This window comes from Cygnus atratus, chromosome 10, assembly GCF_013377495.2.
Source record: "Cygnus atratus isolate AKBS03 ecotype Queensland, Australia chromosome 10, CAtr_DNAZoo_HiC_assembly, whole genome shotgun sequence".
Taxonomy (NCBI): Eukaryota; Metazoa; Chordata; class Aves; order Anseriformes; family Anatidae; genus Cygnus; species Cygnus atratus.
This window is the reverse complement of record NC_066371.1, coordinates 19437426-19458074: the sequence shown is the minus strand read 5'-3', so window position 1 is coordinate 19458074 and position 20649 is coordinate 19437426. Positions and strand designations below refer to the sequence as shown.

At 45.0% G+C, this 20649-nt stretch overlaps 1 protein-coding gene across 1 annotated transcript in view; it reads left to right on the top strand.

Annotated features, from left to right (window-relative positions):
• The window catches only part of WNT7A (Wnt family member 7A), a 32540-nt gene continuing 11891 nt past the window's right edge, over positions 1-20649 (top strand). Inside the window, exons 1-3 of the mRNA XM_035558330.1 lie at positions 1-71; positions 962-1188; positions 11788-12059. Coding sequence (XP_035414223.1) covers positions 1-71; positions 962-1188; positions 11788-12059 — 570 coding nt within the window. The remainder of the gene's footprint in view (positions 72-961; positions 1189-11787; positions 12060-20649) is intronic.

The window sequence follows — 20649 nt, the reverse complement described above, 5'->3', positions numbered from 1 at the left end:
ATGAACAGGAAAACAAGGCGCTGGATTTTCCACATCTTCCTGAGCCTGGGGATTGTGTATATCAAGATCGGGTAAGTAACTTTTTCTTTTTTTTTTTTTTTTCTTACTTTTTTTTTTTTCTCCTTTTATAACAATTGCGCTCTCTCTAGCCCTCAGCCCAACCTGCCCAGACGTGTTACTATTTAACTCGGGAAGTCTCAAAAAAAAAAACCCACCCGATGCTGGTGATCACGATTATTTTTTAAGAGGCAGGTAGAGCCCCCGCGCCTTACCGACCCTTGGGGGCGCAGCCTCCGCGGGGCAAGGCGGCGGCCCCGGCGATGCGCGGCCCCGGCTGAGGGGACACCTGGGGGCAGGGGGACACCCGGAATTTGGGGGGACACCCGGTAACTGGGGGGGACACCCGGGGCTGTCCGCAGCCCCTTCTCCGTTCCCGGCTCGGGGTACCGCGGCCGCCCCCTTCCCGGCCGGCTCCCGCAGCCACCTGCCGCTGGCGACCTCCGCGCCCCCCCCCCCCCCCCGATGCCCCTGGGCCACCGAGGGGACACAGCGGGTCCCCTCCGGTCCCCCTCCGGTCCCGCAGCATCTCCGGGCCGGGCCAGGTGCGCTCGGCTGCGGGGGAAGCGGCGCGGCCGGGGGCAGGGGGCTCGGGCTCTCGCCCTCGCTCCGTCTGCTGGACGGGAGGCGAAGCCCCCCTGTCCGCTGCCTGTGCCCGGGCACGCACCGCTGTTGCCTGCGCTTTCATTGACGAATGAGGAAGTTGGGTCCCGTTTTGGCAGGAGCCCACGTGCTCCTTATCTCTGCTCGGGCTGCGGAGGGAGAGACAGGGAGAGGGAAGAGGCAGGGGGAAAAGGCGGCTGCTTGCCGGGGGCACCTGCCGGAGCCAGCCCCACGGGGTGTTGCTGCATCTGCCGCCGTGCCGAGCCTCCCCCCGGCCACCTTTGGTCTCTTGTCGTTGCAGGGGATTTTCCTCGGTGGTGGCCCTGGGAGCCAGCATCATCTGTAACAAGATCCCGGGGCTTGCCCCCCGGCAGCGGGCGATCTGCCAGAGCAGGCCCGACGCGATTATCGTCATCGGGGAAGGGTCCCAGATGGGCATCAACGAGTGCCAATTCCAGTTTCGCAACGGGCGCTGGAACTGCTCAGCCCTGGGAGAGAGGACCGTCTTCGGGAAGGAGCTGAAAGTGGGTACGTTGCCTCTCCGCTAGCTACTGCCGGCTCCCACCCGCATGACACTGAAAAAGGGGCACACGGTGGGCTGGGAAGGGGCATTTTGTGCACACCGCTTGTGTCTGCGTACTTAAGGATGTGAACAAGGTTAAAGGCAGTGCTCAGAGACTGAATGCTGAGCGGGGTTTGAATTACATGTCTGGGTGTAGAAACATCAACAGTGATACTGCCCGATGTCTGTACCTGTTAGGATGGAGGTCCAGCAGTCACTCATCGCATAGAACAGTTGCTCTGTAGTAACTACTGTAGTGACCCCTCTCCCACCAGGAAGAATGGGTGCGCTGCAGATTGAGATGTCAGGGCATTTACAAACAGATTGTTCCAACTGACAGTCAGAAGATCCCATTTCCAGCTTCCATTTTTTGCAGTACAAAGTATATTGAAATTCTTAACTAAACTGGCATCGATAATGATGAACACATTTGAGGAAACAGAGCTGAGGTTGAAACTCTCATGCCCTTGGACTGCGGAACACACAGTAGCAGAGCTTACTCAATGTTTGTTGATTCCACAGCACTTAAAGAGAAAGGAAAAGAGTTTTCCAAAGAATGGTATAGCAATTTTTAGAGCTGTAGTTGAAAGCTGATCACTCACAGTATGCTGTTCCATGTCCAGAAGGTGAAGCTGGGACCTGTGGTTTCCAGCGTTCAGGTCTCTCTGCCTCCTCCCCATCTGGAAGGTAGATAGGAAAACCACAAAAACAGTCAAACAACGCTCAGTGTGATAGAAAGCATGGGTGTTTCATGAGAACCCCAAACAACAGCTATGCCTGGCTTCTAGCTTATGGGGAAACCCTCTGGACTGGACTGGCTTCCAGGTGCCATTTAGTTGTGTGTGGACAAATGGCAGGACCTGGCCCTAGTACCCCATTCCTCGCATTCTCACGGAGACAGACAGTGTTGCCACTCTGCTTGGGAAAGCCCAAGAATGCTTGGCATTAACTGAACGTCATTTTATCACGTGTGCATGTTGATATGCTTATTTTCCAATAACTTGAGGCATTTAAGGAGCAGAAAGAGAACAAACCAATTAAATTTTAAAGTCCAGTGTGAGCAACAGGTCTTTCAACACCTCTGATAATCAAACACAGTGAGTCAAGTAGGGTATGTGAAAACCACACTGCACGCCATTGTGAAACATCTGAAAATGGACCATTTGCTCAGGTTAGCTCATTGTTTCTATTCCTTGAGCTGGGCTGTTCCTGTCAGTGATCCATGCAAGTGTTTGCCACTTATGTCAGTGAAGAGTCCATTTGGATGGCTGACAGGTTTGGGCTAATTTAGCCTAAGAGTAACATTTCCTTAAGCACAAAATGTGAGAAGGATTTCTTCTCCAACAAATCATGAAAGTGCGGAGTTATTGTGGCTGTTGTATAAACATGCACTCAGTTCCTCTACCCCTCCCAAAATTGAATTATTTAGCTAGTGGGTTATATTTAGGTCCTTTTAAAGAAAGTCAATATTAAAGGAAGTAGACTTTGATCTGTCTTTGAGGTGATAACTCTTAATACGTTCTATCTACCCATTATGATGCTAAGATGGATAGCGCAAATTCATCGCTGGTTTCAGAGCAGAGTTGAGTGTTGAATATCATCCAAATTATAAAAGTTGTTCAAAGAATAAGCAAAAACTTCAAATTTAAACAGCTTCGGCATTTACATTTAAAAATAACCTTCAAAAAAATCACACAGGTTCTGAGATCAGCAATAGTATATCCTACATGCATGTAAGATATGCAATGGCATCTCAAGGATAAAAATACTCAGGCCCTCAACCGTCATGAAATACTACAGTGTAACTGCTCGGTTCAGGTTGTCTCCTTGTTCCTCTCTTCTTGTCTATCGGCATGTACAGAGACCTAGAATGTCTGACACAGCTCATCTTTCTGTGGCTGTTAGGAAAAGGCACCTTTCCTGGATTTCCCTCTCCTCCCCTAAGATCTCTATGTAGGGGTGTGCTCTGGGTTACCATTCACAGAACAGGGACTAGTACTTGATTCTGGTTAAAAAGGTAACACCTGCATGCCACAAAGCTAGAATTCAAATGTGGTGTCCAGAAACGGGAGATCATGCCAATATCCCTTACCCTAAACAGGAGAGAGTGTGACAGGAAGAGCTGTATACCCTATCGGATGTATTTGATGCTTAGTGTGCAGAAGAACAAACCGAGTCACCATTAGGGTAAAGATACTGTACCCTTGCCATTTTTTTAAATTAACAGCAACAGCTCTAGCTTCTCAGTCCTCTGACACAGCGTGTATTGCAATATACTATTCAAACAGCAGCGTATTGGTACTTTTATAGCCTTTAGAGGCTGGTTATAGTTCCTGCTCAGTCGCATCCTTACAGTGATCCCCTGGAAGCTTGCAGGGCACCTTTGTCTGGCCACGGGTGGTGGAGTCGGGGGCTACATGACCTCATTCCTCTTTCCCTGTTAGGCAGCGGTGCTCGGACTCGAGCGGCACTGCTGCGCTTGCTCTATGATTAGGGGATGACTTCAGAATGACAGTAATGCGGCTCGCCTTGCCGCTGCGCTGCTGAGCGCGTGCAACTGGCAAATTCTAATATCAATTTGGGAGGATGTGCTTAAGTAACTCTTATGCTAATAGGATTTGCGTGTGTTAGCCCATACAAATAAGTTACCCTGGATACCACATATTCTTGGGAACTATTTCCCAGCCCATGATTTTGATGGCACACCAAGCTAAGTCTCTTTGAAAACAGGTTTCATTGCCTTTTTTACTGGGGGATCTAGTTTATGAACGTTGTGCAAATGCACCCAAATTATTTAAATTCTCTCATTGACACTGCGGGGTGATTCAGGAGGCCTAATTTCTCCCAGTGGCTCTGCTGATGTGGGGTTGAAGGACCCTGTCACTCTCCTCTCCTCCTCTCTTTTTCTCTTTTCCCTTTTTTCAAAATGGCAACAGGGCTACTAGCCTTGGGGAAACACTTTGAAGTCTGTAGAAGGAAAGCATCAAACAAAATTTTCCTTTTCTTCTCTGTAGCATGTGTGGGTATGTATTTTAACAAGTTTACATTTAATCTGTCTCCCAGTGATAATGTAGTTGTAGAGCTTGCAATCATTTAAAACTCATCCATGCTTCATACAGCTGATTTGTGATCACAGACTGAGTGTCCCAACTCATTATAGCCTGCTTCCAACCAGTGCACAGCATATACACTCTGTTTCTTGTGTCATTTTATCTGGTTTGTCCTTCAAAAGAGAGATTCTTCCCTACTGATACGCTGTGGATATCTTATCGTGACAGCTGGTGATAGTAGTGCCAATAACATGAAGAGAAATAACAGTAAAAATGACATCAGTTTGCTCTAGGTTTGGTCCAGTTACAGCAGGAAATTATAAAACTGCAAACAAGATTAACATAAGGATTTTTTTTTCTAGACAATGCTGTAGAAACCTTATTAATAATGTAAAGTCACAAAGAGATTTTTTTAAAATAACCATGGAGATGATGCAACATGGCAATTATGGACACTTTTAAAACCAAACACATTTGTTACGGTGGTCAGCACTTCTGTTCCCAAAGCCAGCCGCAATCAAAACGCCAGGTTTTGAAGCAAGATAGGCCTAAGAACCCCCACCCACCCCTTGTGCTTCAAGCCTGTACATCCGAGCAACCAGAGGAGCCTTTGTCAGAATCAGACCATCAGATCTGGGCTCTGGTGGACCACAGAAAGAGCAGGTGCTATGGCAAAGCGCATCCTGCAGCATGCAGCCAGGTGGTCAGCAGGAACTTCACAAGTTGTGGCAGTGATAAGCCAAGGTACAAGCAGGGCGTAACTATCTCAAATAATTACTTCAGGATACCCATACTTTTCATGGCATCTAGAGGGCAAAAATACAAAGCTGCCCTTTTGTCACAATGGAGCTTCACTGCCACTATTCAATGAGACTCATAGGAAAAATTTCCAAGTAGAAATAATACATACTATTTGACTGCATCTCTACAAAGCGATACAGTGAAGTGGAAATTCATTTCAGTGCAGATCTCTGAGAAGAAAGGCAGTGCAGCCTTGCAGAAGCTGTCGTGGACCCTGCATGGGAGAGGATGAAGGGGATCATCTGAGGGCTACGAAGATATGTAGTGGTCCCTGAAGAACGTTACAGCAAAACTGGTTTCAGCCAAGTAATCATCCAGGTCTTACTAAAATCCATCACTTTTTGGTTTCTTTTACATTGACAGCTTTTCAGTATAACCCCCTTGATACCTCCACCCATCTGACATTACTCATGCCAGTAAAGCTGAAAGCAAAAGAAGAATCTACGTGAACAAACTGCCCTTAAAAATTCCGAGTGCAGCAGGCAGCTCAGTGCTGTGCACTTGCCTGGACTCAGGGATCACTGCAGATGTAACCAGACGTACACCTTAGAACCGAAGAGGCTATTAACTTTCCCTTATACACTCCAAATTTAGCTCTGCACTGCTCACTGGTCCAAATTCAGCAGTGATTTACTTTCCCTATATTAAAACAAGCTTTCCTGCTGTGCCTTCAACAGCGTGAAGGAAGAGAGGACATTTCCACTGTCACTTACTGAAACAAATGACAACCATCCCACAAGCCAGCCTCTAACAGGCTTGCTCAGTAGCTACCAGTTGGGAAGCATCTCCTTTTCTCATGTGCAAAGAGAACGAGTTCTAGCTCGTTCTCCTATGTAGCCTGGTCTGGTCTAGCAAAAAGATACATAACACTGTAAAATCTAATTTTGTTATTGTTATAAAGACAAAAAAACTTTTGAAAAGATCCTAGTACAGGTGTGTTCAAAAAGGGTTTCCATGTTCAATCATTGTCTAGAACATTTTTGATTTTAAGTACTGGCGTAGTCTCTTGTGTCAGGTTTTAAACAGTCTGATTCTCTCTGAATTACAAAATAGCAGACCAGGGAAATAACCACAGGCAAAACAACATGAAAATGCTTGTCGTTTTCATATTGCACATGCTCTAAGTGGTGCTGCACTATGCAGCGTGGCCCATATCTAGAAGACAGAGTGATAAATTCTGATCAGCGGTGTTAAGAAAACCCTGAGATATACAGAAAAGAAATACTGCTGTAATTAACAGGAGTCTTGTTATCTACTCAAGTAGGGCCAGGATTTGCATTTCTCTGCTAAGCTTCCAACCCTTACAACCACTTTTCAATGTAAGTATCTTGCACAAGAACAGTTATTTGCAGGCAAAATAGAGGCTAGGCTGAAATATGGCCTGAACATCCAAAACCCAGCATGCTGCTCTATGCCAAAAAGTCAATCTTTCTAAGCAGGGACTGTCACAGTAAGATAAAACATTGCCCCAAGGTCACTGTAGTTGGAATTCCCATCAGAAGGTTTTCATACCTGCCTTCAGATGTGTCTTGTGAGTACATGTTTCAGAGAAAGAAAAAGATTACATTTCACTAGAGAGATAGAAGAGCTCTCTCCTACTGCAGGGTCAGTATGTGGGCTTTTCCGAAGCAACGCACTGGTGTGGAGGGATCAAAGCCATCTGAAAAGGGGAAACCATCATCTGAGCTCCAGAATACTTGCTGTGATTTTTTGCAGTGTATGTACATTGAGTAGTAACTTTACAAGCTTAAAGAGGGTATTAAAAAAAAAAGTCACTATATCTGGGCTGCTTTCTGTCTAAGAATTTCCTGTGGTGATGAAACAGTGACCAACCCCCCAAAGTCTCAAATGTTTTTTAGAGCAACTCTACTAACTTAATGTATGGGTGCTAATCTTTTTCAGAGAAACTGCCAATTTTTATAGGGAAGTCATTTTCATTTCAAGACGGTACAAACCCCTCAAAACTCTGAGCCACTACAGGAGGGAGGAGAAAAATGGAAGGGGGATATTTCAATGATTTTTTAAGCGACTATTTTTATTAATCACACATGCTAGGTTAAAGAAAAATTACAAAACAAAACAAACGAAAAAAAATAACACAACCAACCGACCAAAAAAACAACCCCCAAATTAAAAACAACTCCAAGACCATACATAGTCTACCAAGAAAGGAGACGGCACACCCCAAAGTAGGCAGAGGAAGAGTTCTGTTCTTCGTTCTAACTAGGTATGAGTTATGACCTCTATAGAGGGATGTGAAGTAATGCTAGCTATGGCACATAATTGGCAAGGTACGTTGTATTTTCCATCTTTATATTTTCACAATCATATTTCAGCTCATGTCACTGCAGATAACTCCCTCTTTGACCCTTTGGCTTTAAATAGCAGAAAATATAACCCAGGTTTTCAGGTGAGATAAATAGAAATTTGTCTTTTTCATTTCACAGCTCAGTCAATTTATGAGAGGGGCCAAGCTGTTTAGCAACATGCTTAGATCCTGAGAGGTACCAAATGGCTGAGCACTTGCTGCCTTCCTGAAATCAAATCTGCTCTGTATCTTGCAGGCTTACGCCCTGTTTCTGATGCTCCACCAAGTTATTTTGCTTCTTTTTAAATCCAAGTTCTCATTTGTAATCAACATGAACAAAGTTTTTAATAAATTGTTGACATTTTCAGATTAAACGTAAAAAATTTAAGCTGGCTGAATTAATACCAGGATGCAGAGCCCTCCTTGCAGCCAGTACACAGGCGCTTGCTGACCAGCCAAAGCCCAATCCTGCCAACACTTAAACACAAGAGCAAAGATGTTCATGTGAACACTTGCAGGATTAATGCTCCAAGCTATGTATGAGTTCCATATAGTTATGTTCAGTGACTGGGGAGCCACCTGTGCTGGTAATATTTACATTTTCACTTGTGATAATATTCACCCCTGCCCTCTGACACCCGGTGGTGGTCTCTGACAGTGCAGATCTCAGTGAGAGCGCTTGGGATTGTCTTGTGCTACCCAGTGCAGGGGCTAAAGACAGGACTCAGTGCTGTGAAGGACAATTTGCATGGGAAGAGTGGAGTTGCAGAGCTGCAGGAAGTTGGGGATGCCAAGCTACCCGCCATCAAAGCAAACAGAGCTGCAACACACTGCTCCGTGGGGGAGTGGGAGTTTTTTTTTGCCATGGACACAATGCATACATTATGTAAGTCCAGAAAAAATAGAAAGAGCAGGGAGATATTTGTGTCCGACCCGCCAAGAAAAGCCTCTGTGTTCGTCCAGCACTGAAGCACTTGTTTGGACTGGTCTGGATGGAGGAGCAGAGCCAGGCAGCCGTCAGCGCCCACACCCCACGGCCCAGCCAAGTGCTGAGGGGTGGCACTGGTGGCTTGGGAGCAGGGGTGCCACTGCCCTGCCAGCCCCAGCGCATCTGCACCGAGCTTGAACATCACTTCTGCTAACATAGTGCTTATACCTGGGCATGCTGCCGTGGTTGGAAAGCCCTGTCGGATCCCCAGCCTTGTAAATGACAGGAGCAGGCTCTGAGAGCCTGCCAGCCCCTGTTCCGATGTCCCTAACACTTGGAGTTCAGCTCAGGGCTGTGCTCAGCCTCTGCTCAGTCCAGACTATGGAAAGGCCGTGTCGTCTGGGAGCTGAAGGGACAGCTCTCACAGACGGGTTTGGGGATTCCCTTCTTCCCCTTTGCTTCCTCTGTCTTTTCATCAGCTGCTGCAAGGCTGACACTAGAGGTGCGATACTCCCCAGCACTTTGGGAGTATCAGCAGGGTTCGCCCTGCAGACAGCAGTGCAATGGAAGGGGCACCTGTAAATGAGTTACACCTCCATCGAATACCAGGGGAAGTACACATCACAGTTCTCATACAGGTGTAGCCACCTCTCACCTTCCTCCACAGCTCCTTTACATCCCAGGCAGCCATCCTGCTTCATTTTGACAGTTTACCCATCACAAGTGATTTTAGGTGCACCCTTGCATGGCACTGGCTGGAAAAGCGTTCACGAAGCACTTAGATTGAATCAGCGTCTAGGATCATGGTTTGTACTGATCATCCACAAAGATAAACAGATCTGTTGTTATATGCATTTTGAAATTATTATTTCCTTTTTTTTTATTAGTTTTTAAAATAATTCTTAATCCTTCAGGCACTTCAGCTGCCTGCTGAAATCAGAAGAACAGCAGTCGTATTTGTAATCTAAAAGTGGCAGGAAAACACACGTTCTCATGTTTTCCACATTTTGTTACTGTTTTGGTATCTAAAACGGTGCCACAAAAGAGGTTCAGAATGAACTATGCCTACCCCTACCCTACGTGCTGACACTTGTGTGAGCTACAGAAGCTTAAAAAGGTGAATCATTTATGGAAAGCAGATAGCTTAATGCAGACGTGACAAGCCTGTGCCACTTTATCAATACTGCACAAGTGCCAAGGTGCTTCCCACCTGGCTCGACTCCTCCAGACTCTTGCTTTGTTTACCTTGTAATCTACTAACTTCTAGTTTGGAAAAGCTGCCGCACTTTTTCCTCAAGCAAGACCAATTTATAAAGTAACTTGTGAAAATATTTTAAGATAAAGCTTGATAATGGATTCTGTTCCTGACTGTGCTGGTTTTATATCCTCTATATTGCATTTTGCTTCCCTCTAAGAAACAGAACAGCAGCTTCATCTTTACAATGTAGACTTAAAATAATCTCCCAGTGTTTTTTTTACTCTCTATCTTGAAAACAACTTGTGCTAGATTAGGAATCATCCATCTGAAGGAAAAACAAAACCAAATGCAAATTTCTACTCAAAATTTTTTTTTTTTTTGGTGCTGTCCCACTCTTGCTACTCCATGAAACAGAAACCTGGCATAAAACATTGCCTCTTCAGGGAGAAACCCTCTGAGTGGAGAAATTGGGACTACTTATTGTACCCTCTCCTGTATATCAGGGCATTTTTCATAGTGCAGTACTTAAAATAGTGAGGATGTAGTTGTGGATAAGCTGGAGAAGAACGACTAAGATGCCCTAGCTGGTCCCTGTGGATTCACTCTGGGTTGCCTCTGGTCTCCCCATGCAGCTGGCACAGGGGCACGCAGAGTACTACTTGAATACACTTAAAGCCAGGGATTTCTATCCCACATTCAGATTTTCATACAACCCCCTAGTTCTAGAAAGCCTCATATGCAAAGTCCACAGTCACAACAATTCAACATTTTATGACTGATTTTTAATAAGGGAAAACAAGAAATCCTTTGAGAGCATCTAGTTCTGGACTACAAGTTCCATTAAAAACACAGCCCATAGCAGTGTAAATGGGAATATTACCTCTGCCAATAAAAGGGCACAAAGTTGCCTCTTAACAGATTTTGAGTGTCATTTGTCTTCCATTTTACTTTCTTGCCATAAGGAAGTGAATATTTTTCATTAAAAGAACCTTAATGACAAGTACAGAAATTCAGAATTTCATATATATGAAAGGTATGTGGCCGATAATGAAGTGGTTGTAAGATTTCTTTTCTGAGTGATTATTTTTGGTGAATTCCAATAAACAGCAGAAATGTGCTTGTGCACGGATAGCACACTACTGCCAGCAGTTGAAGTCTGCCAGAACTCAACTGGCAGGTGTTTGGAGAAGGGAAACTGATCTTCCCTCTGCCCTATCCTAATAAGAGCCTGATCCTGACTGTATTGATAGCCATCGGAGAAATAAGAGTAGGGGTTGATGTCTGCGACATCTGGCAATTTTCAATGGCGTGTGAGATATCCATTAGCAACCTCTGCAAACCTTGGTGTGTTTTGAAGGGACCCTCTCTGAGCAGAACAGCTTCCAAAAGCCTCACAGATCCCATAGGCTCCACACATGGGAAGTCCACACACCAGAATGCATGGAAGCTTCAAGAAAATAAATTAAATTATAGATTTAAAGTGAGAATCCCTCTTCCCCCAAATAAATGCATGCCTGCCTTTATAGCCATATTGCACAGAATAATACTGGCTTAATCACTTCCTCATGGCCCTCTGGTGAGGCTGTTCACCTGGCTTTTGGCATGATACCTACAAAAGGTCAGGACTATTATTTTCCCATCCTTGGAAAAATTCTGAGATAAAAAAAAAAGCTATTTCCCTGAGTCTGTGCAAATGTCAGTGTTGAAAACTGTCACCTATGACTTGAAAAACATGCCTCAGTTGAGCTAAAGTATTTTCAGAAAAATATTTCTAAAAATATTTTCCTGTAAAAACAATTTTAGTGTAAAATTAAATTTCTAAACAAAGTCATATTTCTGAGCTGATTTTGAAAAAGGCTGAAACTGGTTGTTTTAACAATTTCACCCCTCAGCTCCACCTATTTTCTTCTTTTTTTTTTCTTTTTTCTTTCTTTCTATTTTGTTTGTTTGTTTGTTTGTTCTCTTTGAGCTAGAGCATTTGCCACCTCTCCTTTGTTATCGATAGTTTAGTTTGACTACTTCTAATACCATTTGGAAATATATACATGAAGTTGTCTAAATAATACCTTATCTCCTGCTGCCTCACAGAGAGCTATCATTCCAGACAGTGAACATCCACAAAAATCAATACTTAGGAGAGTAGAGACCTGCTTATGCTTGCAGATTTACAGCACTTCTAATAATAGCCTTCTGATGTTTGCACTGCAGGAACTTGCCTGTCTTTTTCTGACTCTTGTCACCATGTTGCACCATGCATTTACAGCACTGTTTTAATTTCAGGTAGCAGAGAAGCGGCGTTCACGTATGCCATCATTGCTGCTGGAGTAGCCCATGCGATCACGGCTGCCTGCACGCAGGGAAACCTGAGCGACTGCGGTTGTGACAAAGAAAAACAAGGACAGTACCACAAGGAGGAAGGATGGAAATGGGGAGGCTGCTCTGCTGACATCAGATATGGGATAGGGTTCGCCAAAGTCTTTGTGGATGCCCGGGAGATTAAGCAAAATGCGCGGACGCTCATGAACCTGCACAACAACGAGGCCGGGCGGAAGGTAAGTGCCCCGCTCCCTGCCGCGGCCGCCTGCGGCCTGGCACCGGGTCGGACCCTGTGCCAGCGCTGCTGTCCGCCCCGATGCCGGCGGCACAGTACCGTAGACAAGTAGGCAGCTTTGGAAGCTATACAAGCTTGTTGGGCCATCTGTCCGTCAAATATTTGTCTAAATGTTACTCTTTGCAGTTGTAAAAAGAAAAAGCAAACAAACATTTTATCTGGAAAGTCAAATGGTTCTGACTATAAAACGCTCGCCTGCTACCTTGTGGGTGAGTGGGATTCCCGTCAGGTTCAGACATGAACTTCTCACTCATTTGAAAAGGGATCATTTTCAAACCAACTGTTTAAACCTTGCTCTTTGTGTGAGGACTACCTCTACAAGGAGAAAAATACTTTAGCAAGCCGACTGCAGACTGACTCAGTGTTAGGCACGGGGCTGATCTCTTTGCACGGAAGCACTCCCGCCCCTACCCCACGCCTGGGAGTGGGTAGCTGTGAGCAGCTACTGCTGGGGAAGACGGGTTCAGCAGCCTCCAGCACACACATTTCCTGGTGACTCTGGGAACCGACTGCACCGGCTCTCTGGTCAGCAGGCTTGCTGATGGTCGGTGGCAGCCGCAAGAGCCAGCCTGACCTGTGCTGCTCTGAGGCGTGCAGGCCGGGCTGTGCCACACACCTCGCAGCAGCGCCAGGGCCGGGGGCTCTGCCTTACCCCAGCCAGAGCAGCCAGGCGATGGCTGTGTCCCCATCCAGCATGGCCTCGAGCAGCGAGCATGGGAGTTAACCTTTGCTGATCGCATCTCCCCAGTGAGCGTGCTTCCTCCCGCTCTCCTAGCTCTCCGTTTTGCCTTTGCCACTGTTCGCAGCCCTGTGCATTAATCCTCATTGCAGCATTATGTTAGTGTGACTTAGAAGCAAATGGGAGAAGGAAGTTAGGAAGAGTCTTTAATTTGTGGATACTATTTTTGTTGTGGTAATTACCTGTAGGCTCTGAGACATCTCCACTTAGGTACATGTGCTGCAGCCAAGCAGATGGTATTGAAGAAAAGCCATTTCCAACCCAAACAAAAGCCTAACCTTTTCTTTTTTGTTTCGTGCCACTGTAGGACTTTTGTAGGTCAGATTATGGGTTTTACACTGCCCAATATCCCAACTGCCTGGGTCTTGCTCTCTGGTGCAAACACGGTACTTCAAAACTCTAGCAGAATTAGCACAGAACTCTGAGCATAACTCAAGGACTGACCTTTAATATTTGTGAATCAAATTATCTCAGACTCACTGAGTTTATTACTTGGCTTCTGGTAGCACAAAGGCGCATACTGAAGAGCCTGGTAGGACATCAAGGCCCACAGTCTGCTCTGCTAGACAAGCACAAATCCACAGGAATGAATAACAGCACAGGAGTTTCACCTTTGTGGGAGAGCTACTTTCCTGAAAGGTCTGCTTTTATTTGGTAGGTGATGTCAGTAAAACATTCCCAAGAAATGACACACCAGCCTACGAGGACTGTAAATACAGATGGAAGTAGCTTCTGTCTTGGAAAATTATTTCAAATGTGACGCTCAAAGATATAGACAAAAAAATAAAGTTCCTTTTAGTATTTCATTGTATCTTTGGCTCCATTATCATCCAGATATGGAGTAGGGTGGAGGAGGCCCTGGAGGTGGCTGGTGGGAAGGCAGAGCATTCAGCAGCCTCCTCCTCGGACGTGAGCTCCTTGTGTTTCTCACCTAGATGTACACAATTTGCTGTCCTAAAAGAATATGCCTGGAAGATTCAGCTCTGCGCATTGTTATCTGGGAGAACAGTGGCGGTGCTATCTCTGGCGATCTGCCATTTCTCCAGCAGGCTCAGGAACTGTTCTGATCTAGAGATATTTCTACGCTTCTTCTTGCATCCCTTACAGAGCAAAATTACTGATCTTTGTTCGAACAAATCTCTGTTGGAAATCTTCAGGGAAAAAAGAGTAACATGACTGAGAAGAGGCATGTTACTCCACCAACCTGCAGAGAATGAATAAATGTTGTTTTTGCTAGAGAGGTTCCTTTCAGGCTTTGCTCTCATGTGAAAGATCATACTATTTACAGACAATTGGCAGAGGGAGGCCATTACAGATATTTGGCAAGCTGGGTCTCACAACCTAACCCTTTCACAACAAAGACTGTCTTGTTTTAAGGTGGTACTCTCCCTTTTGGAGCAATATGGATCTTATCAGCCTCTGTACAATCTATTCTTGGTGGCTTTCCTCTGGGCTATAAATTCTTGTCTAGTTTTACTTGCCCATGGCTAGGTTTTTGATGATATTTATGCACCTAGGAGACAGACTGGCACCTACTGGGCTTCCAAAAATAAACTGGATGTTCAGTTCTCATTGATTTGTTATCTTCACCTGTAGGCACCGCTACTTTGTTCAAAAGTCAGCCCCTTCTGCTTCTTTGGTCTTGGAATGTGAAACAGCACTGTGTGCTGTGCTCCACTCCCCCAGGTGCTCACAGCTGACCTGTGAAAAAGGTACTTTTTTAGAATGACACCAGATGCAGGTAATTCAGGATGCACCTTGGTGAATCAAACACATATTGGTATCTAGTTGTCACCAGTCAATTCATCTGTCCCATCTTGGCGAGCAAGAGATGACAGACTTTGCTCTGCAGTAGGCAGAGCAGCTGGGCTTGCCAGGGAAACTGGGCATGGGAAGGACTTCATGGTGTAAACCAACAAAGAGACACCGGGAAAAGTGATCCAGACTTTTTGGAGGTCTCAATTCAAGACTTTCCACGTTAATAGCCTTGTTTTACCTGTGCTGCCCGTGGTGTCAACAACAGTCTATCCGAACCTACTGAATACCTGACTCTGCCAGAGCAATAGCACGAGCATCTGTCAGCTCCCAGAAGTTAAATGAAAATTGGCCATGTCAAGCGTGGAGGATTTTAGTGGCCATAGACAGAAACAAACAAACAAACAAACAAACAAACAAAAACGAACAAACACACACACACAAAAAAACATGCTGATTTTCCCTTTCCTGAACAGCCTTCTAGTGCAATGCTGAAAACGTGCTGGTGCACACGCTCAGACTCAGCGAGCTGGGCACCCACCTGGCTCAGCGTGAGCAGTGTCAGCACTCCCAGCAGCTCCTGCAGCCGGACTAGGGCCAGAGGTGCCAAAGGCTCCTGCAGAATGAGCACCCGTGGTGCCTCTGCTGCTGGGGTGAGGCAGGTAACAGTTTTCCTTACTGTTATAAAGCAGACGGGGCTCTAGCTCTCCATTTCTCCCCGTCTAGGGCCAGCAGCTATCCCCAAGCCGCCCGGGCTCTGTTTTGTAGTACATACGCGTGACTTCAAACTTCCCCGGCCACTCGGAGGGGAAGGGGCAGAGTTCAAAGCAGGGGTTGCATACACCCTGCAGAACTGGCCCCAAGCAGTCCAAGAAGCCTCACATCATTTGTCAAACCTATTGGAGAGCTGCTATTTCTGACCTCCAGAAATGGAGTCTAGGATGTCTTTCCTCTTTGAATTAGTATTTCCTGAAATGCTGATTCACTGCAGGAAGAAGCAAGCAGTACAGGGAGAACAGGAGAAGAATTCATAACAGCTGGGTCAGAAAAGAGAGATAAAGCTTGAATTAATTTAAAGGCATAATCCTGATTTGCCCTGCAAACTTCCATGTGAGGGGTTATAATTGCAAGACTGAGTTGTCTGTTAGCAAATTTGTCTTCTCAAGTACAAAGTTAATTAAATTACTGTAAGTAACACAATAATGTATGTCTGAGAGATATTTATGCTCCAGGAAATAAAAATGTTATTCTTCCAGTTATTCTGTTAAAATAGCAAAGCAGGTACTGAAAGGCTCTACCTATTTTGGCTGGATACTTTTCGTTTTGACAGCACGGCAACGTACATGACCAGATTGCTCTCTCCTCTCTTTTTCTCTGTGACATTGAAATTCCACGAATGGCATCTTGCATCAGCGTTACATCATATTAAGTATAATGCAATATTATGAGTCATTGTTATAAATCATGGGCACAGGCTGCATTAGAAGGCTTTTGCAATTCAAGAGCACATCAAGGTGGATTTTTATTCAGCATCTCTCTTTGGAGGCATACATAGGTGCACTAACTTTGCAATGCATCTTCACCCTCTGAATCTGTAGCATTTCAGCTTTCCCGTTCAGCTCGAGGGCTTGTAGGAGTGCCAAACATGCCTAACAGGGTTGCTGCAAATACCAAGCAAAACTACCAGAAACCAGGAGGTGTTTCTAAAGTGGAGCAAGCAATGGTCATAACAAACCGAAGTGTTTAGCATTTTATCCTTTAGGGAAGGCTGCAATAACATTGAGGTGAAACACAGGCACTTGGAAAACACGGAGTTCGGGAGTTTTACCAAGCCATTCTGTAAAGCCTACTTTTCTGATACTCAGCCCTTTTCTTGCTAGCATCCCTGACCTCAGAAGGAGATTGCTGCCACAGAACTTCCCTGCTTGCATAGTGTGAGATCACCACGCCACTGCAAGAATTTAACTGTCCTCTAGAGGAGACAGATATTTCTGCTTCAGGATACGTTTTCCTTTAACTAACCTATTAGCCTGACGACAAGAAGCAGAGCAGAACACAAGCTCTTGCAGATGAAACTTTTGAAAGGCTGTAAGCACTAGCACACTAGAAAACAGGCTAATAAAAGAGGCTACACTAAGCATTTTATCATTTTCCTGAATATAGGAGTGAAATTCTGGAGGTTTAATAGTTCTGCCTGAGTTAAGCCTCCACGTGCATGAAGACATGGCCCCGCTCCTGCTGGTGCCCAGGACTGGGTCCAGCAGCGAGGGAGGGCAGCCTGATGCTCTGGGCTGTGCCCAGGACTGGCTCCAGCCTCCTGGGGGCACCTCGGCAGCCCAGCAGCTCCAGGTGGGATCTCTGTTCCCAGAAGACGACCAGGGATGCTTAGTGCCTGGCTAGTGCAGTGCTAGCAGGGCACGGTCGGTTTGCCAGGAGGACACGGGCCCCACAGCAGAGCCAAACGTTTCCTACCCACATCCATACATCAGCTGAATTTGGCCCCAAGTGATTTCTGCACGCAGCACAACTGGCTGATAGTAACCAAAACCATGCACTTCTGTATTCAGCTGCCTCACAACTCCATCAGAAAGAATGTCTCTAATGGCACATACACACCAGAAAAAAGCTCGCCTGTGTCTGGAGCTGCTGAAAATTACCATAGACTCCAGAGAGTCTAGGAGACCAGCTTTGAGCAGAACAGAACTGGGTGAGGCTGCCCTGATACTCCTGGCACCAGCAATCAAGTGATATTATAGCATCAGCAGCACAGCCACATGTTTCTTGACGCCCAGAACCTAACAGTGCCCTTGCAATCATGCTTATTATTTTCCAACTGTTTTTCGCTTTTTGTTTTGGCACAGCCACAGAAACGTTCCTGATTTTTGTATTCAGAAGCTTCTAGTTTTTAATGCGAGAGATGCTCTTTAAATGCAAAACTGATGAACGATTTTCCTCTTTATATTTGGATACTAACCTCTACTGAAATAATTGCAGCTGTGGTACATTCCTGAATTAGAGTGGCTAGAAGTTGGAAAGCGTTTTTCAGGAATTACTTTCCCTGTCTAGTTACAAGTTCGGATCCTGGCGAGTGAAAGACACCCAGGGCTGGCTGTCATGCCCATGTAAGATCTTGTTCATTTACATCCAGCTCCCCTTACTGCTCTCTCAGTGGATCTCCAGCATCAACAGGTGTGTTGAGCACATAGCAGCAACAAACACAACGCTTAGCACGGTACTGCACCTGCAACATGCAACTGCTCGAGCACTTTTCAAGGTTTCTTGCCTGAAGAAAAGTCCAGAATTAGGCTCCCTTAGGCAGCGGGGGAGCTCAGACTGTCAGTGGGTAGATGCCCCCTGTTGTTACTGGCAGTAGCATGTCTGACAGACTTCAGCTACAGCTGCGTTTAGACCTCTGATAGATGAGGCTGCTAGACACCTTAACATGGAGCTTGATGGAGGAGAATGGGGCAGAGCAATGGCACAAGTGAAGAGAGCAGTCAGTAATAGAGATAATGCCAAAATCACCAGCAAAAATAATCTTCAGCCAACGCAACACACAGCACTAGTACTCACAAAGCAATAGCAGTCTTAACAACAGCAACCACAAAATGCTGCTCCACTGCTAAAATGTCACACAACATCTAGAAAATCTGATGTTAGGTGCACCAGAAGTGTCTGTTTAGAAGGTCCTAGTAGCTAGCTTGCTTAATTAAGCAATACAACATTTTGCCCAGAGTAGACCAGAAGGAGAAGGCTTAGGAGAAGGTTTGCACATGTGGCCTGTACATGTGGCCATGAATGGAAGCAGTAAGTAAAAAAGCCTCCAAAACATCGCAAACTAACATGGGCGTAAGGTACAGGCAAAGGGAAGGGCCGTCCACTTACAGAGCATGTTATCCGAGGTTGCCCAGTCCTGTCCGACCCTATGGCTCCTGTGTGTCACTGCCTTCTTGCTCAAAGGACCTTCCTACTCTGCGAGCACCCCAGCCCCAAGGCCTGGCACTGCAGCAGGGGTTTGGTGCAATTCGAAAAGGCGAGTTAGCTGCAGCAAAGTCTTTCCTGGCAGCTTCTTCACCATGCCTTTGTTGGGGGGAGTGGGATTTCCAGAAAGGCCAAACACTGAATTTGGAGGAAGTCCAGCTCCCTGAATGGGAAAATTCCCATTGAGATTGGTGGGAGCACAGGACAGAGTTGAATGATTACAAAAATTGAATCCCTACTGGGTGTTTGCAGGGCACGACAAGATGCTGCTGGGCAATTTTGCTAGGTGTGAAAAAAAAATACACATCTTTGCACTCTTACAGTATTTTGTTTGTATTTGAAAGGATCAAAGTTCTATTTTATGGCTTTCCTGTGTTTTTTAGATAATAGTCTTAAAACAAGACCAAACTTGAGAGACAAGCTCTGCATCTTCTCAACAACCCAGAGTAAAGATAAAGGGAACATTAATGTTAGTCTAAATTATGAGAGGGAATTGGACTGCACAAGAACTGTAATCCGCAAGAAGGAATTTTCATTCCACTTGTCCTCCACTTTCAGCTAATCAGAAATTGTGATACATGGTCCTACTTGTATTTTGGCTTTTAACTCCCTCTTATATCTTATGTGGTTGAAAACTGAATTCCTGATTTACGCTGAAGATTAGGGAATGATAAATGCTATCACTTACTCGCAGTTGCAATTTTAGAGGATTCTGGCATTATAAGCAAAACACGCATTTCATGTATATGATTACCAGAGCTGACAATCTTTCATGCTGCTGACAAAGATAGCTGGGACTGAGGGCCAGGGTCTGTTAATAAATAACAAAGATCTCAAATTCCAAATTCAGTGTCATCCACCTTTTATAACTGAAATAATTAGATGTTTGCTCTAATGATTAATTTGCTCAGCAAAGCCACTGAATGGGGCCCACATTTTTGGACATTTTCTAAGGTAATTCAGTCTTTCACTTTGGACAGTTAGCAACATTTCCTACTATGCATACACCTGTCATGCAGAACTCAGGAAGAAACATAATCTAGACAAAACAGTTGCTGTATAGGTTATTTGGGTCTCCCTGAAAGACTCGCACTGTTTGCAGCACCTTTGGTTGAGACCTTTGGTAGAGCCTTCAGTCTCTCACGCTGCAGAACAAAGCCCTCATTTCTTAACAAACGTACTAATTTGAAACAAATGCAGTTGTCAAAGCGTAATAACTTTAAAGCAAATACTTGCTGTGTTTGAGTATTGTAAACTTTACACTGATCATGTAATAAAAGTCATGACAAAGAGAAAACACAGCATCTATTGACCTGAAGTCTGACCTGTGAACATGGCTTTTTTTCCTTGTATTATTTAACTTGTATTTTTCAATGTTTTACTGAGAAATTAAATCAGAATCTTTTTTTTTTAAACTCATGACTAGATATAGGATTAAGTTGTTGACAAATTTTCAGAAATAGCTGATGAGCACAGTTCTGCTGCTCCTGTATTCACCAGATGACATCTGTCACACTTCAAATTTAATTTTCCAAACCTAAGACTGATTTACTTGCATAAAGCTAGACACTTCTGTCTGCATATTTTATGCAGTTAAAACTACAGAAAACAGTCACTGGCCAAGTTAGCAAGACACTAACAGCCCAGCAAGGCTATTCACTAAGAACGATCTTCATACACAAGCAAGCAGTGTTTCTGCTACACAAAGTTTACACTGAATTATGCTGGAGAACTTGCACAATGCAGTCTCATTCATTACATCTCTGACAAAGCATACCCATTCACACTACACAGCTCTAGGTTTATGTGGTTGACCGTGCTGTGTCAATGGGGACAGAAGCTGGAATCTTCTGTACTTAACAACCCAAACAACCCAAACCTCTAGAGTGTGAGCTGAAAGTATCTGCAGAAACATTTCCAAGAGCCTTGCAATGATGAGTCAGTAACATGAACTCACATAGCTAGGCTAAGTAGAGACACTTGGAGCAATGCATAGGACAGGTTTTGGTAAAGATGGAAGTTAAACCAAGGTTTGGTCCAACTGCTATATTAGACA